The 21,797-nt window shown below is 50.8% G+C and overlaps 1 protein-coding gene across 4 annotated transcripts in view; it reads left to right on the forward strand.

Annotated features, from left to right (window-relative positions):
• Window positions 1-21,797, forward strand: part of SPOP (speckle type BTB/POZ protein) — a 344,731-nt gene that overhangs the window by 184,102 nt on the left and 138,832 nt on the right. For all 4 annotated transcript variants that reach the window (XM_078645267.1, XM_078645270.1, XM_078645268.1 and 1 more), the window contains 3 exons: window positions 7,635-7,756; window positions 9,558-9,709; window positions 9,819-9,946. In XM_078645267.1, the coding sequence (XP_078501393.1) occupies window positions 7,635-7,756; window positions 9,558-9,709; window positions 9,819-9,946 (402 nt within the window). The remainder of the gene's footprint in view (window positions 1-7,634; window positions 7,757-9,557; window positions 9,710-9,818; window positions 9,947-21,797) is intronic.

Here is a 21,797-nt window from a genome sequence, read left to right on the forward strand (position 1 = left end):
CGCTATCTTCCATTGGGTCCAGACGTCACTGTTATGGACGTCTCGGTGTTTGACACCGTGGTGACATTTTGACTTCGGAGTGTTGGTTGTCGTAAAGACAGTCACTGTCTTAGTGATGGTGACGTCGTAGTGAGGTCGACGTCATGGGTTACAGCCGCGGAACACTTACCGGCACTTGCGGCCTGGGTCTTGTTCCAGGCCTCGCTCCGTGGTGAGCCTCTCTTCGTAGGAGGGGACTTTGTGTTCCCGGCACCGTCCACTCACGACGCCGAGCAGTTGATCGGCGTCGAGGAACCCTTCTGATGGGGAGTCTGTGGCTACTCACCATACCTACTCATCGGCTAGGCAGGGGCCTTTGGCCCCTCAGTCTGCGAATCCCCGTGCCTTGATGCCGGGGATGCGTCTTCCTCGAGTACGGGGAGTCTCTCTCCGACTCTTAACTGGTTGGCGGTACTTAGCTTTGGTCCGCTACCACCTGCCACGAGGTTCTGGAGTGTAAGCGAGGGACGTTGGTCCTTTTTTGCTTAGTTTTGAGTATTCGCATCGCAGGGGTGGCGGCACGTAGACGTCATGCTGTGGCCCGCTGTTGCTGGGCGGTTGTGGTAGGATCCCTGTGTGGGGGTGTTTTCTTAACCGATTTATGGTTCCCCTGCCGAGAGACAGAAGGGAAGCCTTACAAGAGACCTGATGGTTTCAGTTCTAAGCATCGGTGTCGGAGCGGAGTTTTCTCTCCTGCCGACCCCCAAGTATTGTGGGTTTGTCCTACGTTGCCATACTTGTTTTCGTCGGACGTCTCTGCAGCCTGCGGCTCAGCAGGGTGCTTCTACTCTCCCGTTCTTTGGGCAACCCTTGGGCTGCCATGAGGGTAGTGAGTGGCCCGCATAAGTCTGACTCGAGACTTTTGGAAGGCTGTAGGTTTGGGGCGTGGAGAACGGCTTGAGGCCTTCTTCCCTTTCTAGCGGCGTTTTTCCTCCCAGGGTGTGTCTGTGGTCCCGGGCCGCCTTTAATACTTCACAAGTATATTGTGCGCATACGCGGGAGAGCTTGATGCTCCTCGGCGAACAAAGGCTGGCCGGGTCTAAGTCAGTCTTCGGTTCATCAGCCCTTCTCCAGCAATTCCTCCGGTCAGCTCACGGTTTCAACTGCGCGAGCTACAGGCGGAGGCCGATATCCTGTTCAGGAAAAGGGCGATAGGAGACGTGCCTCTGTCTCAAGGGGAAGAGGTCTGTACTCCCGGTTCTCTCTGGTTCGCAAGAAGGACAAGAACGAGTTCAGGTCCATTCTGGATTTGCGACAAGCAAACAAGTGGATTCGCAGAGAGAGGAATTTCGCATGCTATCGTTGCATCAGGTTTTCTCCTCAGCTGCAACAGGGGGATTGGCTCTGTGCCATAGGTCTGCAGGATGCGTACTTCCATGTGCCCTTTGCACACATACACAGGAAGTTCCGGCGATTCCAAGTCGGCGCCAATCATTATCAGTACACAGTACTGCCAGTCGGGCTGCCGTCTGCGCCCAGAACATTCTCGAAGTGCATGACGGTGGTAGCTGCACACCTGAGGATAAACTAGGTGCTTGTCTACCCGGACCTGGACGATTGGTTGATCAAGGCCTCCTCTTTCTCGGAAGCTCTAGCACACTTCCAGAAGACGTGCGTTCTTTTGAACAAGCTGGGGTTGCACATCAACATGTCCAAGGCTGTCCCGATTTCGGTCCAGTGCATACAGTACTTGGGAGCCTCCATCAATACGCTGTCAGCAAGCGTGTCTCCTGCGGAGGAGAGGCGATTTTCACTCCTTCGGAAGGCTTAGGCTCTTATGACCGCTCCATCTACAACAGTGGGGACGGTGTCTTCTCTACTGGGGTCGATGGCCTCTGGTATCTTCCTCACGCCACACGCACGGCTGCACATGAGACCTTTGCAGGAGTGCTTGGAGGATCAGAGGGATGGATCTTGGGACGACAGGATACGACTGTCTCTGCATGCTCTTCAGTCTCTGAAGTGGTGGTGTTCGGCAGAGAATCTCCTCAGAGGGGTTCCCTTTCACAAGGACATTCCCGCGCACACTATCGTGGCGGATGCCTCTCGCCACAGCTGGGGGGCACATTCCGGAGACTTACAGATACAAGGAACGTGGTCCCCGTTGGAGTCCACGTATCACATCACTTTCCTGGAACTCAGGACTGTTCACTTGGCACTGAAGGCGTTTCTTACGTCCTTCCAGACCAACTCTCTGCTTGTACAGACGGACAATACGCCCACGATGTATTGCGTCACCAAGTAGGGGGGTTTGAGATTGCGCACTCTGTCGCAGGAGGCGCAGGCGATCTGGCGCTGGCTTCTAGCCGGAGGACTGACTATCATGGTTACCCATCTGCTAGGTGTGCAGAAGGTTCAGACAGTCGCACTGAGCAGACTGATACAGGAAGACCACTAATGGGTCATAAACGACGAAGTACTAGGAGAAGTCTTCGCACGGTGGGGGACTCCAGACGTAGATCTGTTCTCCACTGCCGAAAGCAGCAAATGCTGAGACTTCGCCTCCGGGTACTACCAGCAGGGGACGCTGGGGTATGCGTTATGGATTAACTGGTCGAACAGCTTTCTGTACACTTTTCCGCCCATTCCCCTGATTCCGGCGGTACTCATCAAACTGTCCCAGTCCAGGGCGCGGATGATCCTGATTGCCCTGGAATGGCCCAGGCAGTGGTGGTTCACGGACCTGCTTCACCGGTCTCTCCTTCCTCACATACGGCTGCCGTGCAGGCCGGACCTTCCCACGAAGTTCGGGGGGGCAGATGTTGCACCCCAACCTCTCGTCTTTGAGTTTGGCGGCATGGCTCCTGAGTTGTGCGTTCTGTCCATTTGAATCTACCAGAAGTTTGTATGGACATACTGAAGGAGGCTAGGCGACCTTCCACTAGGACTTCTTATGCTTACAAGTGGAAGAGGTTTTTGCATCTGGTGCAAGTTCAAGGACTATGACCTAAGGACGTGGAAGGAAGATGTCATCCTTCCGTATCTTCTACACCTGGCGCAATCTGGCCTTAATGTCCATTGTATTAAGGTTCATCTTGCTGCGCTGACGGCCTACAGGAAATGGCCTTCACAGACTTCCTTCTTTCAGATCCCTGTGATCAAAGGGTTTTTGGAAGGCTCGAAGACAGTGTTCCCTGCTGTCTGGCTTCCTTCGCCTTCATGGGAATTGAACGTGGTGCTGTCCAGATGGATGAAGGGGCTTTTTGAACCTATTCATAAGGCTTCATTGCAGCACCTGTCCTGGAAGGCGGCGTTCCTCGTGGCCATTATATCGGCCCGCAGGGTGAGGGAAATTCAGGCGTTGTGTTGCCAGGAACCTTATACTGTATTTCATGCTGCTACGGTTGTTATGCGTACTCACCCTAAAGTTCTTCCAAAGGTTATATCTGACTTCCATGTTAACCAGACTATAACTTTGCCTACGATTTTTCAGAATCCTTCATCTCCAGCGGAACGGTCTCTGCGTTCCCTGGATGTTAGAAGGGTGTTGAAATTTTATCTGATTTAAACCAAGGATATTCGTAGGTCAGAACAATTGTTTATCAATTATGGATCAGTCAGGACCGGTCTTTCTACCTCTATAAACAGTCCATCTCGAGGTGGATTGTGTCCTGTATACAATTGTGTTACCAAAAGGCTGATAAGACCTTAGGGGGTAAACCTAAGGCTCATTCCACCAGGGGCAAAGCTGCCACGACTGCTTTGCTCCGTAGTGTTCCACTTGCAGATATCTGCAAGGCAGCCACTTGGAAGTCGGTCCATACCTTTGTTAAGCATTACTGTCTGGACACTGATGCCAGGGCAGATGCTCGGGTTGGGCAGGCTTCGCTGCGAAATCTGTTCGCTCAGTAGTGGTGTTATATCTATTTTCTCCACCGCCGCTTTGGTGTGGGGATGGGCTTGCCATTCTATTCACTAGATTATGACTATACACAGAGTTCCCCTACTACAGAAGGAGTAGTTTCTGTCCTGTAACTCCAGTTCTGTAGTAGGGGTATCTCTGTTATAGTCATAAGCGCCCGCCCTCCTCCCCGGTGGAGAGAGATATTCATGTAAGAAATGCTACAGGTCTGGCGTGTTACGCCTTCAAAAAGAACTGAAAGTAAAAGGGACCTGCAGTGCATTCTGGGATACTGTGAGGCTTCTGGAAAGTTCTCTTAAAGGCACAGTATCCTGTTTTGAGCCACATAATGGCAGCCTATGGGGCTTGTCTGTCCACTTCTTCCTCTCTATCATTCCAGAGGGTTTTGCTGTCAAAGGCAAGGTTTTCTCTGTAAGAAAACCCTGGACAGGCTGTGCTGTTTGTGGATTTTGGTGGAATTTCTAGTTGAAGTACTGGACAGTGTAGCCTGTGGATATAGGCTGCATTATCTGCCTTTAAATTCTCTCTTAAGTGTCTGTGCAGTTCTGCATGTTTTGACAACTTGAGAGATTATTTTTGATTGCTCCGGGGTCCGCGCACATGGGCGGGACTATTCACTAGATTATGACTATAACAGAGATACCCCTACTACAGAACTGGAGTTACAGGACAGAAACTACTCCATCTTCCTCACATCTGTGTCCACACAGGAAGCTGCTTTACAGACAGGGCTTTCTTCAGAAGTCCATGTGGCCAGATTCAACACCACATCCTTCAATTAAACTTGGCTCCTGAACTAATACAATATAGTCACATGAACCTCCCTCAGGAACGCACAGATGTGTTGAGAGAAGCCAGGCAACTAGAATTTCCTGATAGTTTAAATGGTAGAGATTCTGCGTCTGGTGCTCTCAGAATAACTTTAGTCCTCCTCTCATTGCTAAGAAGAGGCGGTTCTTCTGTTCCTCCATCATTTGTCTAAAGTAAAATTTAATTTCTTCTCGATTTAGAGCGCATCTTGCAGCAGTAATAGCTTACTGAAATGCCCTTTACAAATGTTCTTTTTCAGAATACCTGTAATCAAGGATTTTCTAGAAGGCGTTCAGAAAATATATCTTCCTTTCAGGAGACCTTCTCCTCCATGGGAGTTAAATATTGTCCTTTCTCGCCTTCTGGCTGCTCCTTTAGAACAAAGCCAACACAAGGAGATGATGGACGGAGTGCTGGAACCTTTCAGACACTCACCCCCAGTTACAGATCTGGGTTAAATCCATCATCATTCTTTAGCTCACTTTGCCACCTCAGTTCAGGCCCAGCTAAATGCAAATCAGTCTTGACCCTGTGCCTCATGTGAACAGTCCAGCCTGAACTGCCAAGCCAGGTCTTCCCTGAACTGGAAACAAGCATCCTGAGACCGGTTTCTGGGGGTTATATGTAATGTAATGTAATGTAATGTAAAGTGCATTTTTATAGCGCGGCTACCACTCCAGGGAGTATCTTGGCGCTTAACACCAACCCAGATGAAAAGGGTCAGGGGGAGTGAAGGCGAACTTAGTAACAATACACTCTACACCAATGCTCTACATGTGGCATCAGTAATTGAAAACATCCAGGTTTTGAGCGCTTTCCTGAACTTGCTCTCATTTGGCATCGATCGGAGCTGTGGCGGAAGTTTATTCCAAGCCTTAGCGCCCAGAAGAAAAAGAGATCTACCACCTTTGGTAGCCCGCTTGAATCTGGGTATTACCAACAGGTTCTGGTTTGCAGACCTCAAACAACGCGTCGGCTGATAGCGCGTAAAGCCGCTGGCCAGATATCTAGGCCCTAGCTGTTGGAAAGCTCTGAATGTAATCAAAAGAATCTTGAACAGGATCCGTTTACAGATCGGTAACCAATGAAGTGCCTTAAGCGCGGCCGAGGCGGACGACTTACGGGGCCAGCGTAACACCAAACGGGCAGTTGCGTGCTGGACCATCTGCAGCCTGTGGCGCACGGACTTATTTGCTCCCGCGTACAGGCCATTGCAGTAGTCCAGTCTGGATGTAATCAAAGCAACTGCCACTGTTTTTCTTGCTGACAGGGGAAGCAGATCAAAAAACTTCCGCAAGGATCTAATGATATGAAAACACGTACCAGCCACGGCCACCGCTTGTTGTTTAAAAGACAACTGGTCATCAAATTTAATGCCCAAGTTTCGGGCAGAAGAAATAGTATTTGGAGGGGCTTCAGCATCATCAGGCCACCAGTCTTTCGGGGAGAACAGATTTTGAGAGCCGAACGGCAAAATTTCCGTTTTACCGGAATTGCATTTGAGGTGATTGTTAGTCATCCACTCAAATGTGGCCGTAAGGCAATTTTTCAAATTTTCTTCAGCCCCAGGCAATTCCCTATCCAAGACCAGGATGAGCTGAGTGTCATCAGCATAAGATATGCCGTTACTACGAATTCCGTTGCAACGCATGCCTTTTCCACGCATACGTTACCACGGAATTCGTTTCCCCCGCATCACCTTTACCACGTCGCTCTTACGTCGTAAAGAGGAAGCGGAAGTTTATTCCGCTTCCTCTCTAACGACGCTGATTTGTTTGGCACGGCGGGTTCGTTTTTTTATGGGGGGGGGGAGATCCCCCCAACACTCCTTTTTAATCCTACGGGTTTTTTTTATGCGTGGTAAAGACGATCGTTGAAGGCATACGCGTTGAAAAGACGTTTACGTGGTAAGTGCCCCGTTACGCGTTGTAATCCCTTCGTTGTTAATGATGTTTCCCGTTTCTGGGTAACACCCTTCATCAGCCAGGCTAGCTTGAATCCATTCATAAAGGTCCTTCTCCAACACCTTTCCTGGAGGGCTTCATTTTGGTTCACTATAACTTCTGCTCATAGTTAGGGAGATACAGACCCTATGTGCCCATGGTCCTTAGACCATTTTTCCTAGTCACATAGTAGTGATGAGAAACCATCCTTAATTCCTCCCTAAAGTACTCTGATTTTAATTTCAGTCCGACTATTTCCTTACCTACATTTTTTCAGAATCACTCTTCTCCAGCAGAGAGCTGTCTTCATACTCTTGATGTTAGGAGGGTGTTGAAGTTCTGAAGGACAAAAGCTTTAAAGGAAGTCAAAGCAACTTTTTTTTTATTATAAACTATTGCCCATTACGGACAGGGTTGATCACTTTGAAACAATCCTGTCTAGATGGATTTTGGTATCAAAAAGCCAAGAAACCCATGCCTGAAAGACCTTGAGTCCATTCCACAAGAAGTAAAACAAGGTAATGCTGTATTTCTTAGAAACATTCCAGTTGGTGAGTTTGAGAAGCTTCAACTTGGAGATCAGTTCCCCCTTTTACAAGACACTACTGTTTGATTCAGATGCGAGGGCAGATGCCCAAGTCAGGCAAGCCTCTCTGAGTAATGAGTTTGCTTTAATGTACTATTCCCGTTTATCCCCTTTACCCTCACCTCACAGAATGAGCTAGCTAATCTATTCAATGCTTATGATTAACAATGGGCATCCCTTGAGAGATAGAAGGAATGGCTTCTTACCTGTAATAAATTTGCGCCCAACATAGGATGACAGGAGAATGTAGTGTATGTGAATCTACATCACTACAAGCTACAAATAGGTGGCTAGAGGGTAAGTAACCTTTTCCTTTTCAACTCCTCTTGTAATCGTTGATATCCATCGTCATACTTGTCCTTTATTCAATGGCCATTTGCTTACTTCTTTGCAGATCAAGGTAGTGAAGTTCTCCTACATGTGGACCATCAACAATTTCAGCTTCTGCAGGGAGGAAATGGGTGAAGTGATCAAAAGCTCAACCTTCTCTTCTGGTGCTAACGACAAGCTGAAATGGTAAGTTGCTGAGTTCTCCTGTGAATGCTGCCAACATGATACGGCCATCATGGTTTTATCTAGTGCAAGCAGTTGTTGAGGGAAAAATGGCAGAACCGAAGGAAAAGAGGGTGGTGAGAAGAGTGACAAGGTTACGTTTCTATTATGTGGTGTAGGAGCTGATAGGAGGGTGCTTTAACTACACATCAGGCCATCTAGTTTAGCATTCAGCTAATTTTGAAGGGGATTGGAGAGTTCAAATATACTGGTGAAGCAGGCGTTATATAGAGTCTTATTGTAATGCAATGTTCTTACATGAAGGGGACAGAGCAAATGAAGGTGGCTATTTTCACTGACTCATCAATCACCATGCATCACTGTGTGTTCTAAATGCTGGTAGCTTTAAGAAGAATATGTAACTCATTTGATCTTGAATCATATTGCTGCAGTGAGGCTGTTTGTTATGGTCCCTAAGGAAATCCATATTTCATATATTTCCTGGCTGAGCTAAGCATTTTAACATTTTTAATGTTCCTTCTCATCTTGGCGTTTTTCTGATGTCCTAGGTCTAAATGTGCCCACTTTACGTTATCGGACAGGGTCTGTGTCCTCATCTGGTTATTTAGAGCAGCACAGTTGTAACCGCTCCTTCAACTGTAGCAGTTGGTCCTTTTTTGGGCCGGCTTCCTATCTAGTTCAATCACATGAAGTGGAGTGCATCAGGCAATCACGTATGCAAGACTTTCTCTTCTGTGGTGTGTTTTTCCTGATCTGGGCAGCTGCCTATCTTCTCATTTCACTTGGCTGTTTTGGAGTCCTGCTGTATGGTATAAAGGAATAGTAGGGCTTGTCAGGCTGTAGGGTCGAAAAAATGAGGGCTTGTCTGTTATTAAACAGAGCTTTTGTTATACAGATGCAGTGAAACTTCAGTGTTACTGGAGCTTCATTTCAAGATCGGTCTCATTAAAAACTCTTAACCATATATCAAGTTCCGTTAGACTAAAATTTCGATTTCATTGTTTTACGGATTTATGTGCATTTTTTTGTGGTGCTGAGCTCCTCCCTATATTGGTCATCAAGAGCCCTGGCTATTAACTGTAAAAATGCGTGTTTAATCTACATAGTTACATTTTTTATGTTATAATAAAGCTTTCACTTTGTGCTCTTGCAACTTTTTGAGACTGAATTCTGGCCTATTTGCCTATCAAATCTAGAATTAGGTTTACTAATTTGACTTTTGAAAGTCATCTAAGTAACTTTAACACGAAACTGGAGAGCTAGTATACATATTCTGTGTGGCATGGAGATCTGGGCTCAAGTACTGCCCCATAACCACCAAATTTGTGTCATTTTAGCCTTTTTCACCTTGCCTCAATTTCTTTAACTGACGCACCTGGGAACATCAAAAAGCACAGAATCCTCGTTAACATATGGTCGCTAAGACCATAATGTTGTTGCGTGTCTAGTTACATTTGACTTTTATGTAGTGTACAGTGTACACCGAATTGTCTTAATTTCTAGTCCAATCAGCAAGATAATTCTGGGTTTGAGGTGTATTCTCTCAAATCTACAACTTGTTTACAAAAGTAATTTTTATATTACTGATTGCACTAATGTAATCTGATATGCTAAGTTGAAGCACCTACCAAGGCCAGCAAACTCACATTTTTTTTATTTATGTAACAATTCTTCCTATGGCTCAGCTTGGATTTTGACTCTTGGATCCAGACTATACTCCTATCTCGGCTCTTTGTATAAATGTGCTGCTTTGCTTACCTTTAGTACTGTACGGATCTCATTTTAGGAATTCCCTTGTCTACAGGTGTCTGAGAGTTAATCCCAAAGGCTTGGATGAGGAAAGCAAAGACTACTTATCACTTTACTTGCTGCTTGTTAGTTGCCCAAAGAGCGAAGTGCGCGCCAAGTTCAAATTTTCAATCTTGAATGCCAAGGGTGAAGAAACAAAGGCCATGGGTATGTATCCAAATGTAGCAACTGTCCATGTGGGAGAGTGACAAATAGGCACTCTTTCCGTATGTTGTGGTGCTGTGGTACGTTTCCTAAAATCTTGTCTGTTTTACAGAGAGTCAGAGAGCATACCGCTTTGTGCAAGGAAAAGATTGGGGCTTCAAGAAGTTCATTCGTCGTGACTTCCTTCTGGATGAGGCCAATGGGCTCCTACCTGATGACAAGCTCACTCTTTTCTGTGAGGTAAGTCGATTGACTGGAGGCTAGGGTGACCACTTAACTCCAGGTAATTGTGGGCACTGTCTCCAGTCCTAAATTCAACTAGAAGCCATTGTTTTCAGGTGTTAGTCTAATTAGTTCAGTGGAAGCAAAACATGACCGCACCCAGGATTTATAGGTTATGACTCCAAAGTCCAGGTTTGGAAACAGTGTCCATAATCTGTAAGGAGGTGGTCCTCTTATAGGTGGTGTACCCCTGGATTTTACACCTCGTGCCCAGCAAGGCGTAGAAATGCAGGTAATTAGTACAACAGGAGTGTATTTGGGAGACCATAAATACTGGATTTAATTAGATTTTTAATTTGGTAAGCATACTGGAAGATTTTTGTTGCTAACAATGAGAGTGGCTGCAGACCAGCAAAATAAACTAACATTTTCAATGCCTTCTAAAAGCCGAATGAAAATGTGTGGCTTAAACTACATTGGCAACTTGTACAAACTGATGGCCTTCAGCAATTGGAGTCCTTATCTCCTTTAAACTTTGAGCTTCAGGAGCAAAATTCTGAGCACAGGTGGCACATTATTACACTGGGAAGTTGTAGAGCTAAATCAACAGGTTCATGAAAGGCTTTGGGAACTGAGAATGGATGTTTTCCCCCTCCCAGTGCTGCCTTTTAGTGTCGGTTTCGTGGAATTTTATCTTTAATTTAGCCGTTACTAAGTTATATTATGAAATAGAGTAATTTTTGCAAGCTCTCAGCAAGAGGTGTTACTGCTTCATATATTAAAACTCTACTCAGTGGGGTTTCACTGCCTAATCAGTGTAGTCTCCGTTTTTCTTTCTCATTCACAAGATGGGGTCAGTGCAGAGAGCCGAGATTTGTCAGTTTGGCTCAAAAATATCGATGGTCTTTTGTGGGGTTTCCACATTTGAAGATATATTTGGGTTGGGGAGAGGGGATGTGAAGGAATGTGGAAGAGGGAGTATGACAGAGATACCTGTTGGATGTTATTGTGTGCAAGTTAGGATGCCTTCTTCGGACTTGTAGGACTTTCTCCTCTAGCCTGGAGCTAGAGAATGATGTTTGTGCTGGGAATGCAGAAGTCCTATTTCACGTGGTAGCTTCTGCTGGTTTATTTTCAGGTGTGCCATCTGTTCCGCCTACGCCTCCGTAACTACTACAGGTGCCAGGGTTTGCGCTGGGCCAGAGCCCAGTGAGCATTGTCAACAAAGAGATGAGTGGGAGTGGTAATAAGGGAAAGTCATTCTGCTGCTTCCTTTTTACCCTCTGATTAATCACTCTCCTCCACATTGTCATCTGCGGGGTATTTGGTCACAACATCACAATTTGGAATACATTCTAATAATCTATTGTCAATTCCTCAAGAACTGTTTGAAATATTTTGAAGTGTATATAGAGATTTAGCTTTTCTTCCTTACTGGTTTCCTTTTTCCCCTTTTCTGAATTCTCCCTCCTGTGGACTACCCATCTATAATGTATTTTTCCTCATTCAGTTCTTATTGGCTTCCTACTCCATCTATCTCAGCTGATTGCCTAATCTCACATGTTCCTCCCAGCTTTACTCATGTGTCTACAGTGCTTTCTCGCTGCATTAGCTCCCCACCCCATGCCCCTTTCTGCACCTATACCCTCTCTCTGGGCTCTTCTTTTCTCTCCTCTCTGCAGTATGCTCTTCCCCATCTCCTTTCCTTTATCAGAGACAGACATTACAGAACCTACCCTTACCTCCCCCATCATTCCCCTAACGAGGCAGAATCCAAACCATAACCCCCTCCTTTTTGTGGGATGGGGGAGGGACAGACTCTGGCCCTAATTCCTCCTTTTACACCCTCCACCATGGTAGACTTCTTCTACCTCTCTGCAGAACGCTCTCTGCAGTCTCTCTCTGCAGCAAACACTCCACCTTCTCTCTCTGTAGTAAGATCTCCTCCCTCTCACTCTGTAGCTAGATCTCCTCCCTCTATCTCTCTTTATCGCTCACTACACAAGCCACACATTCCTGACCCTCCCCACGTGTCTAGTTGTCGGAAATATCTGGGTTTGGAAGGTTATCCCAGATGGCTGCCGAGCGCGGTACCAACAACGCAGGTGCCTCCTATCTATCACAAAACAACCTATCTGAAAGAGACTATTAGTTATAGATTCCTTACCTTAGTATTACCCCCAGGCGTCAGGCTGGATCCAGGGATTTTTCTTCAGCAGTACTCCTGCATTTAGGTAGGTGGCGCCGGTTGACTCCGTTTTCGTTGTTAGTGTTGTGATAGCTGGAATCACGTTGCTGTATCTACTTAGATGACGCCCCTGCGCACTGACATCAATTCTTTCCCGTGCCAGCCAGTGCAGATACGGAAGGAGCGCTACCCTTAGTCTTTTTTTGACAAGTGATTTTCGACTTTGTCGACATCTTTTTAGTCGTTCAACTCTTGGTGCACGTAGGGTTGTCACATTGGCGGACCAGATTCAAGCCTTGTGACTATTGTCACAAGCTGATGTCAGTCACGGATCCATAGCTCGTGTGCCTTTGGTGCCTGGAGTACCACCACGACCCAAAGTAGTGCTCCGACTGTTGGGTCATGAACCCGAAGTCTTTGTGGGAGTGGTCCCGAAAGCTTCTGGAGGCCCGGCAGTCAGCTCCACGCCGCACGAGGTCCCGGTCGAGAGGGAGTCGCGGGACCGGTCGCGGAGTTACCACCATCACTCTTCATCGAAGTCTTCATGTAAGTCGAAACACGAGAAGGCAGCGAAGAAGCACCGTCGCACTTTGCCTTCTCCGTGTCAGTTGGCCGACGCGGGACGTGGAAGGTCGTCGTCCTTTGGCACCGCCCGTGGAGCCTACTGGGGCGCCTTCGAGCTTCCCTCCCTTCCCGGGAGCCGGAGCGCCCACTGTCCAGCTTCGTGCCTTTTACGAAGCCCTCCAGTTCATCTTTAGGCAGCCCGACTTTGCTGGTGTGCCTTCGGGCCCCACGGACTTGGCTGGGGCTCTAGGCCTTCAATGCCAGCAGCTCCCAGGGATTAAGGCCTTTAACCGGATCGGTACCGGTCGACCTCATGACATCACCCCCTGCACCAATGCCACCTCAGACGCTGGGCGTGTCCCCGGCCAGCGCGACCCCGGCCTCCCCCTCGTCTTTGACACTGAGCCAGACCGCCGGAACCAGTGCCGACCGGTACTTTTGTGCCATTATTCTCCCCTGGCGTTCCTTATTGCCATGAGTGGCAGCCAGAGAAAGGTGAGGAGGACTGGGAGGGGTCTGTTGACCCTTCGGCAGACCAGCTAGAGGAGCCGGACTGGAGAGAGGAGTTGGGGTAAGCCAGTGGTCTGTATACCTCCCCAGACCTTGGCATGCCTTCTCCCCCTACCGTGGCTGCGGAGGAGGGAGCCTCCTGTGCTGTGGTGTTGCGTTGGGCGGCTGAGGCCTTGGTACTTGAGCTTCCTATAGTGGCAGTCAGGACGAACTTCCTGACTGAGGTGCTTCAGCCGGCAGCGGCCTCTTCAGAGCCCCTGTTGCCGGTCAATGAGGCCCTCACAGACATCCTTCTAAGCACTTGGTCCAAGCCTAGCACAGGGGCTCCTGTGGATAGCATGAGTGCCCGGCGTCACAGCCTGGCTCTGGGAGACTCCATTTTCCTCTCCCAACAGCCTACCCCCGAGAGCTTGGTCCAAGCCTCAACATCCAACGGCGCTTTCCCTTCTGCTCCTGCATGTCTCTTGGGCCGCTAAACCCACTCTGTGTGGGCTGCCGCAGTGTCCAGAGGAGGCTCGGGGTCATACTCTCCTGTGCAGTTGTAGCGGTTCGCCATACGTAGTGGGCTGGACACCGTCGACTGGGTAGAACGATTTCTACGTCAGTGGCCCTAAGACACTTCGCCTGGCTGATATCACTTGCTTGGCTGGGGATGTCCAATCGACTCTTTCGACATGCCCTTTGATGGCCGTTGTCTGTTTGGCGACAAGGCGGACCATGCGCTAGAGCGTTTCAAGTATTCTAGAGCTACAGCCAGATCCTTGGGTCTCGCTGCTACCTCTCATCCTCTGCAGTCTTCCTATCACCCATTTTGTGGCTACGGAAGGGGTGCCCCACCACATTCCCCCCAGTGACACAGGCCGGCTCAAGCTTCACAGCCTCTGCGTGGCCAGGGGCGTGGGATCCAACGCCGTGGTTCTAGGGTCAGCGGGCGGGCCAGTCCCCCAGTGCCCTTCTGCAGCAGCCTCTAAGCCTTCCTAGTCCGACACTTCAGGGCCACCAGTTACTAGTGGGCAGCAGGATCCGCCATCACCTCTCACTGGCACAACATCACGTCGGACAGGTGGGTTTTGCAGATAGTCTGAAGGGGCTACTCTCTCCCCTTCAAGACTACCCCTCTCTCCATGTCATCAACACTCCATCGCATGTCGGAGGATAACTTGGCCCTTCTCCTTCAGGAAGTTATGGCCTCTTGGCCAAGGGAGTGAGTCCCTCTCCCAGAAGTAGGTCGTGGTTGTTACTCCCACTACCTCCTGGTGCCCAAGAATGACAAAGGCCTATGTCCTATCTTTGATATCAGGGACGTCAACCGCTTCCTTCAGAAGGAGAAGTTCAAAATGTTGACATTAGCTCAGGTCCTGTCTGCCCTCGACCCCGGAGACTGGATGGTAGCGTTGAGCTTGCAGGATGCCTATTTCCACATCCCCGTCCTGCCAGCTCACTGGCATTGCCTACGGTTCACGGTAAGCCTCGAGCATTTTCAGTTTACCGTGCTCCCCTTTGGCCGTTACCAGCACCCCTCGGGTGTTTAGGAAAGTGATGACGTTGGTCGTAGCTCATCTACGCAGATCAGGGGTTGCAGTCTTCCCCTATCTCCATGACTGGTTGTTGAAGGCGGGCTCGCCCCAGGCTGTTGTCTCCCACCTCCAAACTACAGCGGACCTCCTGCATTCGCTGGGGTTCACTATCAACGTGCCGAAGTCTCACCTGCTTCCCTCTCATAAGCTCCTTCTAGAGTTCTGGATACAGCGCAGTTTCGGGCTTCCAATGTTGACTAACACCTACATGCGGACGATACCCAACTATACCTAAAAGTATAATCTCCAGATTATATAAGGTCACTCAATACAACTCTACAAAAAACTCAACTGGCTGACCTTCAACCACCTCAAACTTAATGCACTCAAAACTGAATTCCTCCTAATTACCACTCCGCGAGGACACGTCGACATTGAAGATTGAATGACACACTAACAGCCTTCAACTGCAAACCTTATATCATACAGTCCGCAAAATCTATGGGAATAACAATTGATAAAAATCTCAGCCTGCAGGAACACATCAGTACAGCCACCACAGGAGCAAACTTTCATATGAATATTATTAGAACACTTAAACTCTTCCTCCCCGCCGACGACCTCAAATCAGCAGTGCAAGCTCTAGTGATACCCAGAATAGACTATGGGAATACAACCTTATGTGGTCTTCCGTGATCCAGACAGGCTATACTAAGAGCCTCTCTCAACGCAGCCGCAAGACTTGTCACCGGCTCCAAAAAGAAGAACCACATCACCCCTGATCTAAAGGCACTGAACGGGTTCCCTTTTAGGTTTAAAGTATTTTATTGCATTATTGAAAAACAAGACAAACAAATGGATACAGTCGTCTCAGAGAGGTAGTGCAAAGTTTCCGCTCCAGGAGCGCCATCAACATGCAAGATACTGCAAACTTGACATCCTTCAGAGCATGGAGCCAGGTGTGTATGCGGTGACGACAAGTTCAGCAACCAACATCCCCTTCCCCAACTCCCCCCCCTCCCGCCCCGCCCCCCAAATCCACTTCCCCCCTCCCCTCTTGCTGTGCGAATGTCCCTCACCCCTTACACTTCCGCAATGTATCCGCCCCTCACCTCAGACAACCCTCCCATGCAAACTAGGTGGATGGGTTAGTCGGGGACGTTAGACGTAGTAGCCGGAGATATCGGGGACAGGTGATTTCTTTGAATTCTGACTGTAGTAAGGTATGGAAAGGCTGCCACAGCTCTTCGAACTTATCCACCTCACCCGCAACCATGAGGGACAACTTCTCCATACCCAGAACGTGCCACAATCTATGTAACCAGCCAATAGTAGTGGGGAGCGTGGTGTTGCGCCAGTAGATGAGTATGTTCTGAATCGCTGAGCCCAAGGCGATCGCTATCTGTCTACCCTTTCTGGACCTCAGGGGGTACATCAGGCCGTTGGGTAACCCCAGCAGGACATAGGCTGGGAAGCGAGGGAGTTCAATGTCGAAACACTGGTCTATCTCATCCAGGACCTCCTTCCAATAGGGACTCAATAGAGGGCAATCCCATAAGACATGTGTAAGTGTGCCAATCTGCCCACACTCCCGCCAACAGGTGTTTACAATGTTCCGATTCATTTCATGTAATCTCTCAGGAGTGTAGTACCAATAGGTGGATATCTTAGTGAACGTTTCGGTGAGCCCGGTGTGGTACGCAGAATGGCGTGCCCGGTAGGAAATGTGATCCCAGTCCGCGCGGCTCAACGTCCTTCCCAGCTCCCGTTCCCAGCGCTCCCGCCCAGGGTTGTAAATGTGGAAAGGGGGGGTTGTAAGAACTTGTATAGATCTGAAATGAGTTTGGAGTCCGAGGTGCGCGTCGCCAGCCACGTCTCATAGGAAGTGAGCTTCCGGTCAGCCAGGACACGTATCTGCGGCTGAAGCGCCCAGTGACGTATCTGCAGATACCGCATTTGTTCGGTCTCAGGCAAGCGGTATTCCCGTCTGAGATCCATAAATGATATGGCGCCTTCCGGACCGTATATGTGAAACAGCGCACTGCATCTAGCCGTCCGCCAGTGCACAAAGGCTCCGGGTTCCATCCCAGGATGAAAGTCTGGGTTCTCGATCAGTGGCGTGAATGGTGATGGGAAGGTGGTGAGTTCGTGCTTAGCATTCACAGCGTCCCATACTCGTAGCGGGACTCGTGTGATAAAGGACGCGTAGAGGTTGGGGGGACGATGAGCTCTGCGCAGGAAGGGTATCTCCTGCAGGGTCTTGCCCGCCACCGCCTGGTCCTGGAACAGCCAGTGCTTATCAGATTCCCACTTGCTCCACTAAGTACCGCAGTTGCGCCGCTTGGAAGTACCTGTGTAGATCCGGTATGCCAAGTCCACCAGACTCCGGTGCCAGCGTGGACAAGGCTCTCTTGAGTCTGGGTTTACGGCCCTGCCATACAAAGCGTGCGATATCCGCCTGAGCTTGTCCGATCCACCCCTTCGGGGGTTGAAGAGGTAAGGCCCTAAAGAGATATAGTACCTGTGGTAAAAGCGTCATCTTCACCGCAGCCACTCTGCCCAGCAACGACAACGTCCCTTTGTTCCAGCGGGCCACTTCCTCCTTAATTTTCCTGCCTAAGGCTGCGTAGTTGGCTGCCACCATAGCAGGTAAAGAGGGCGCTAGCAGTAAGCCCAAGTAGGGAACCAGGTCCTTAGACCAGCGCATGGGGAAGAGGCCCTGTAACTCAAGTCTCGTGGCGGTGGACAGCGAGATGTCAAGGGCCGCCGATTTCCCCATATTCATTTTAAAACCCGCTACTGCGGCGAAGGCGTCTAACTCGGCAATGCAAGCCGGAAGCGCCCTTCTTGGGTCATCAAGCATTAAGATCACATCGTCCGCGTATAAACTAACGGTGTGAGTATACCCCCCCCATCCGAACGCCAGTCGCATCCGGATTCTGACGAATTCTCTGGGCAAATGGCTCCATATATAGAGCGAAGAGGAGCGGCGACAGCGGGCACCCCTGTCTGGTGCCCCGCTCAATCGCGAATGGTCGGGAGCTGCAGCCATTCACTCGCACCACTGCGGATGGGGATCTGTAACAATTGAATAACAAGGTGCGAAATTTCTCACCTATACCCAATTTGCAAAGTACTCTCTCTAGGTATGGCCAATGCACCCGTCGAACGCCTTCTCCGCGTCAACCGAAAGAAGCATTCGTTCCCCAGGAATACGTGAGGCCCTTTCCAGGATATGTACCACCCTCTTGGTGTTGTCTACTGTTTGTCTACCGGGGATAAACCCCGCCTGGTCCGGATCCACCAGCCCCGGCAGATGAGGTGCTAGACGCGCCGCTAGTATCCCAGTGTACAGCTTGAGGTCCACATTCAATAGCGAGATCGGTCGGTAGGAACCGCATTCAGTCCGGTCCTTCCCCGGTTTGGGGATAACCGACACTGTCACCCGGAGCAACTCTGGAGGGATAGCCCCCGGCTCAGCAAAGGAGTTGAAGAGGCGCGTCAGCAGCGGCGCCAGTTCCGGGCAGAATGTTTTATAGAAAAGTGGGGTGTAACCGTCAGGTCCCGGGGCCTTCCCGTGTTTAAGGCGGGAAATAGCCATAATCACCTCCTCGATCCGGATGTCCCGCTCCAGGTGCTCTGCCTGTTCCGGGGTAAGGGTGGGGAGAGCGACCGAAGCCAGGTAGTCAGCCTCGGTTTGTGCCGAGGAGGGCTCGCCTGCATATAAGTCGGCGTAATATCGGCAGAAACCGTCCCCAATCTGGCCATCTTCCATGGCCGTCGCCCCGCCGGGAACTGATAGCTCTTTCACCCGTTGGTTTTGGTGTTTAACACGGAGCTTGTTCGCCAGAAGCCTGCCGCACCTGTCACCTCCGGTGTAGTACGCGTGTTTCAGGCGCAACGCTGCGTATTCCGCTCTGTCCATGTCTAGGGCAGATAGGAGTTTCCGGGCAGCTTTAAGCTGCCTCCAGACTCTAGGGGCTCCCGTTCGTTGATGCACCTGTTCCAACTCCCTTACCTTGCTCGTAAGTTTGTCCCTTTTTTGTCGCCGTTCCCTATTCTCCGCCGAAGAGACGGCGATAAACTCACCGCGAAGCACCGCCTTCAAGGCGGCCCAGTGCGTCGCTCGGGTGGTATCGCCATTATCATTGTGCCGCCTGTATTCGCCAATCGAGTCTCGGATATGTTTCACAACAGATTGCCTATGCAACAGGGTATCCCGGAGGCGCCAAACCCCTCGTGAGGGAGACACCGGCGGTAGCTGAAAAGTGCCCGTCACTGGGGCGTGATCTGACAGAGTAAGAACTCCCATGTTGGAGGCCGTCGCTAGTTCATAAAGCGGTCCCGTCACCAGGAGATGATCTAATCTCGCGTAGGACTTGTGTGCGTGTGAATAGTAGGAGTAGGCTCGGGCAGTAGGGTGAAGGCGCCGCCACAAATCGTGTAGATCGAGATCACCCAAGCAAGATTTACTCAGCTGCGAGATCCCACCCGCCTGTGGGCGTCGCTGCGCCGATCTATCCAGGGATGAGTCAAAGACCATATTCAAGTCCCCTCCAATAAGTATGTGCCTATCTGGGGTAGTCGCCACTTCCTCTAGAGCCAATTGTAGAAACCTATCTTGGTGGTCATTGGGGCTGTATATCGAACCTATAGTTAACACCAGACCTCCCATCTTGACCCTATAAACCAGGAGCCTCCCTTTCTGTTCTGCTACTTTGTGCAAGACCTCCCCCTTAAACTTCCTAGACACCAAGATGGCAACCCCCGCTGTTTTGGTAGCCCCGGAGGAAAAGAACTGCACTGGGAATTTCGGTGACCGCAGCCTGTGGCAATCTTTGGCTAGGAGGTGGGTCTCCTGTAAGAGACAAATGTCTGCCTGGGAGTTTTCTAGGAGGGACAGCACTGCCTTCCGCTTGACCGGGTTGTTCAGCCCTTTTACATTGAGGGTAACTATCTCAAGGGCCATCAGTGACTATTGTAAGGGCAGCGCTCAATAAGCCTGACGCTTCCCCAGGGGCTGCCGTCAGCGATAGCAGTGTGAAATGGTGGTGTGGGGCGAGGCAAATGCAACAGCCGGACAGCACGGTTCCCAGAACTCTGCAAAAGCGATGTGAAATCAGAACAAATGCAACAACAATCCATAACAATGCAGTACGGTCCCCAAATCCCCCTCCTCCCCCCCTCCGAACTTCCCTCCAACAACCCAACTCCACTCCCTCCCTCACCCTGTCTATTGATCCTGCAAACCAAACCCCCCCCCCCCCCCTCTACCCTCCCTCTACCCTCCCCCCCCACCCACACACCCAACCCTTCAAAGAACGCCATTGTCCCAGTCTGGTCCGGAACGGACAAGTCCGTGGAAAGTTACTAAAGTGGACGTCCAGCCACAACCTCCGCCCCCGCCTCCCCCCGCTCCCGGACCCTCGCACCTGCAATAATGATGAGGCTAAAACGATCTCCCCCCGGAGTATGCTCAGGCCGTCAAGGCCACATCTTCAGACGACGTGTCTCTGGTCACCTCCCGGATTGCACTGTCCATCTCCGCTCGGACCGTGGGCGAGTCGGGTCGCAAAGACGGGAGTGTGGATCGCCGCCTCCGAAGTGTCTGCCATCTGTCCCTGGTGCTGCGTCGGCGGTGAGGCGTGGGTGCATCTTCATCCGTCGCCGTGATTCCCAACACTCCGCAAGTGTCCTGAAGGGACCGCAGCTGATGTAGAGTCCCGTTCCAGCGAAAAATGAGCCGAAAGGGGTGGCCCCAGGAGTACTGTATGTCATGTTTTTGCAGAAAATCTGTGGCTATTTTAAATGACTTGCGTTTCTGCAGTGTGATCGCTGACAAGTCCTGAAACAGGGCCACCTGCTGACCTCGGAAACTCAGGGGTTGCCGCCGCCGTGCCTCACGGAGAATCCGCTCCTTCAAAGGGAAGTCCGGTAGGAAGGCCAAAATGTCCGGCGGTGGCGCCGAGGCCCGTCGCGGCAGGCCCACTCTGTGTGCCCTATCAATCCTCACAGGAAAGTCCCCGGGTTCGCCCAAGATGTCTCGGAACAGGTCTCTCAGGTAGGCGGTTATGTCATCCCCTTCTTCTTTGGACGGAATGCCTCGTACCCGGATGTTATTGCGTCTGGACCTGTTCTCGAGATCCTCATTGTGGGCTTGGAGATCGATGTGTTGGTCCCTGAGCCGTAAGACCTCCTGTTGCAGGTGCGCGATCTCCTCATCCCGGGAGTGGCTAGCTTCCTCCATGGTGGACACTCTTTCTCCAAGGGAGTCGACCTCTCTCCTCACCTCGCGGACTTCCCCGGCCACCTCCTGCTTCAGCGTTTGGAAGTCCTCCCTGAGGGTGCTGAACAACGACTCCAGAAAGGATCTTGTCACCGGGGGCTCCCCCCCCCTCCGCTCCTCGAGAGACGGTCGGGGGGCTCGGGGCAGTCTGACCTCTGTCTTGTCGCGGGGCGCCTCTGCCCAGCATCTCGGGTAGGGTGCGGTCTCCTTTCTTACCCCCTCTGTTGCCCGACATCGTGGATGAGGGGGCGTGCTGCAGGTGGAATGGCACCCCCCGAGTTCCGGTTGGTACTGCGATGCAGAGGCTTATTCGTCTCGCAAGTTCTGGGCACAACAGCACCCCTGCAGGTATCTCCTCTCTGTCTATCTCCAATCAGCGGGCCCTCAGGAAAATCAGAGCGCCAGTGTAAGGAAGGCAGTAGTGGCCCGCAGGAGGCCGCCTCAGCTGCGCCGCGGAACAGGAGTAAAGTTCTTGTGGGGGTGGCAACAGATGAGTCCTCCCCCTCTCCACGGGTGACTCACTGCGTGGTCAGGGCACTAACCTCTTCTCCGGGCCGACACCCGAGTAGCGCCACTCCCGCCGGGGTCTGGGTCGCACCTCACAGTGTGACAGTGAGAGGCGCCTCGTGCCGGTCCTCCCTCTGGCCCTCGGTAGTCACCGCAATCGCCGTACTTCGTTGTGCGGAGCTCAGGGGTGTCCAATGGTCTCGAGGGATGCACCCGGGGAACTCCCGGTCCGGCAGCTGGGCTTCCTCTCCGCAGGGAGAGGGCGAAGAGGCAGAGGCCTATTTCCGGTCTAGGCCA

This window comes from Lissotriton helveticus, chromosome 5_1, assembly GCF_964261635.1.
Source record: "Lissotriton helveticus chromosome 5_1, aLisHel1.1, whole genome shotgun sequence".
Lineage (NCBI taxonomy): Eukaryota > Metazoa > Chordata > Amphibia > Caudata > Salamandridae > Lissotriton > Lissotriton helveticus.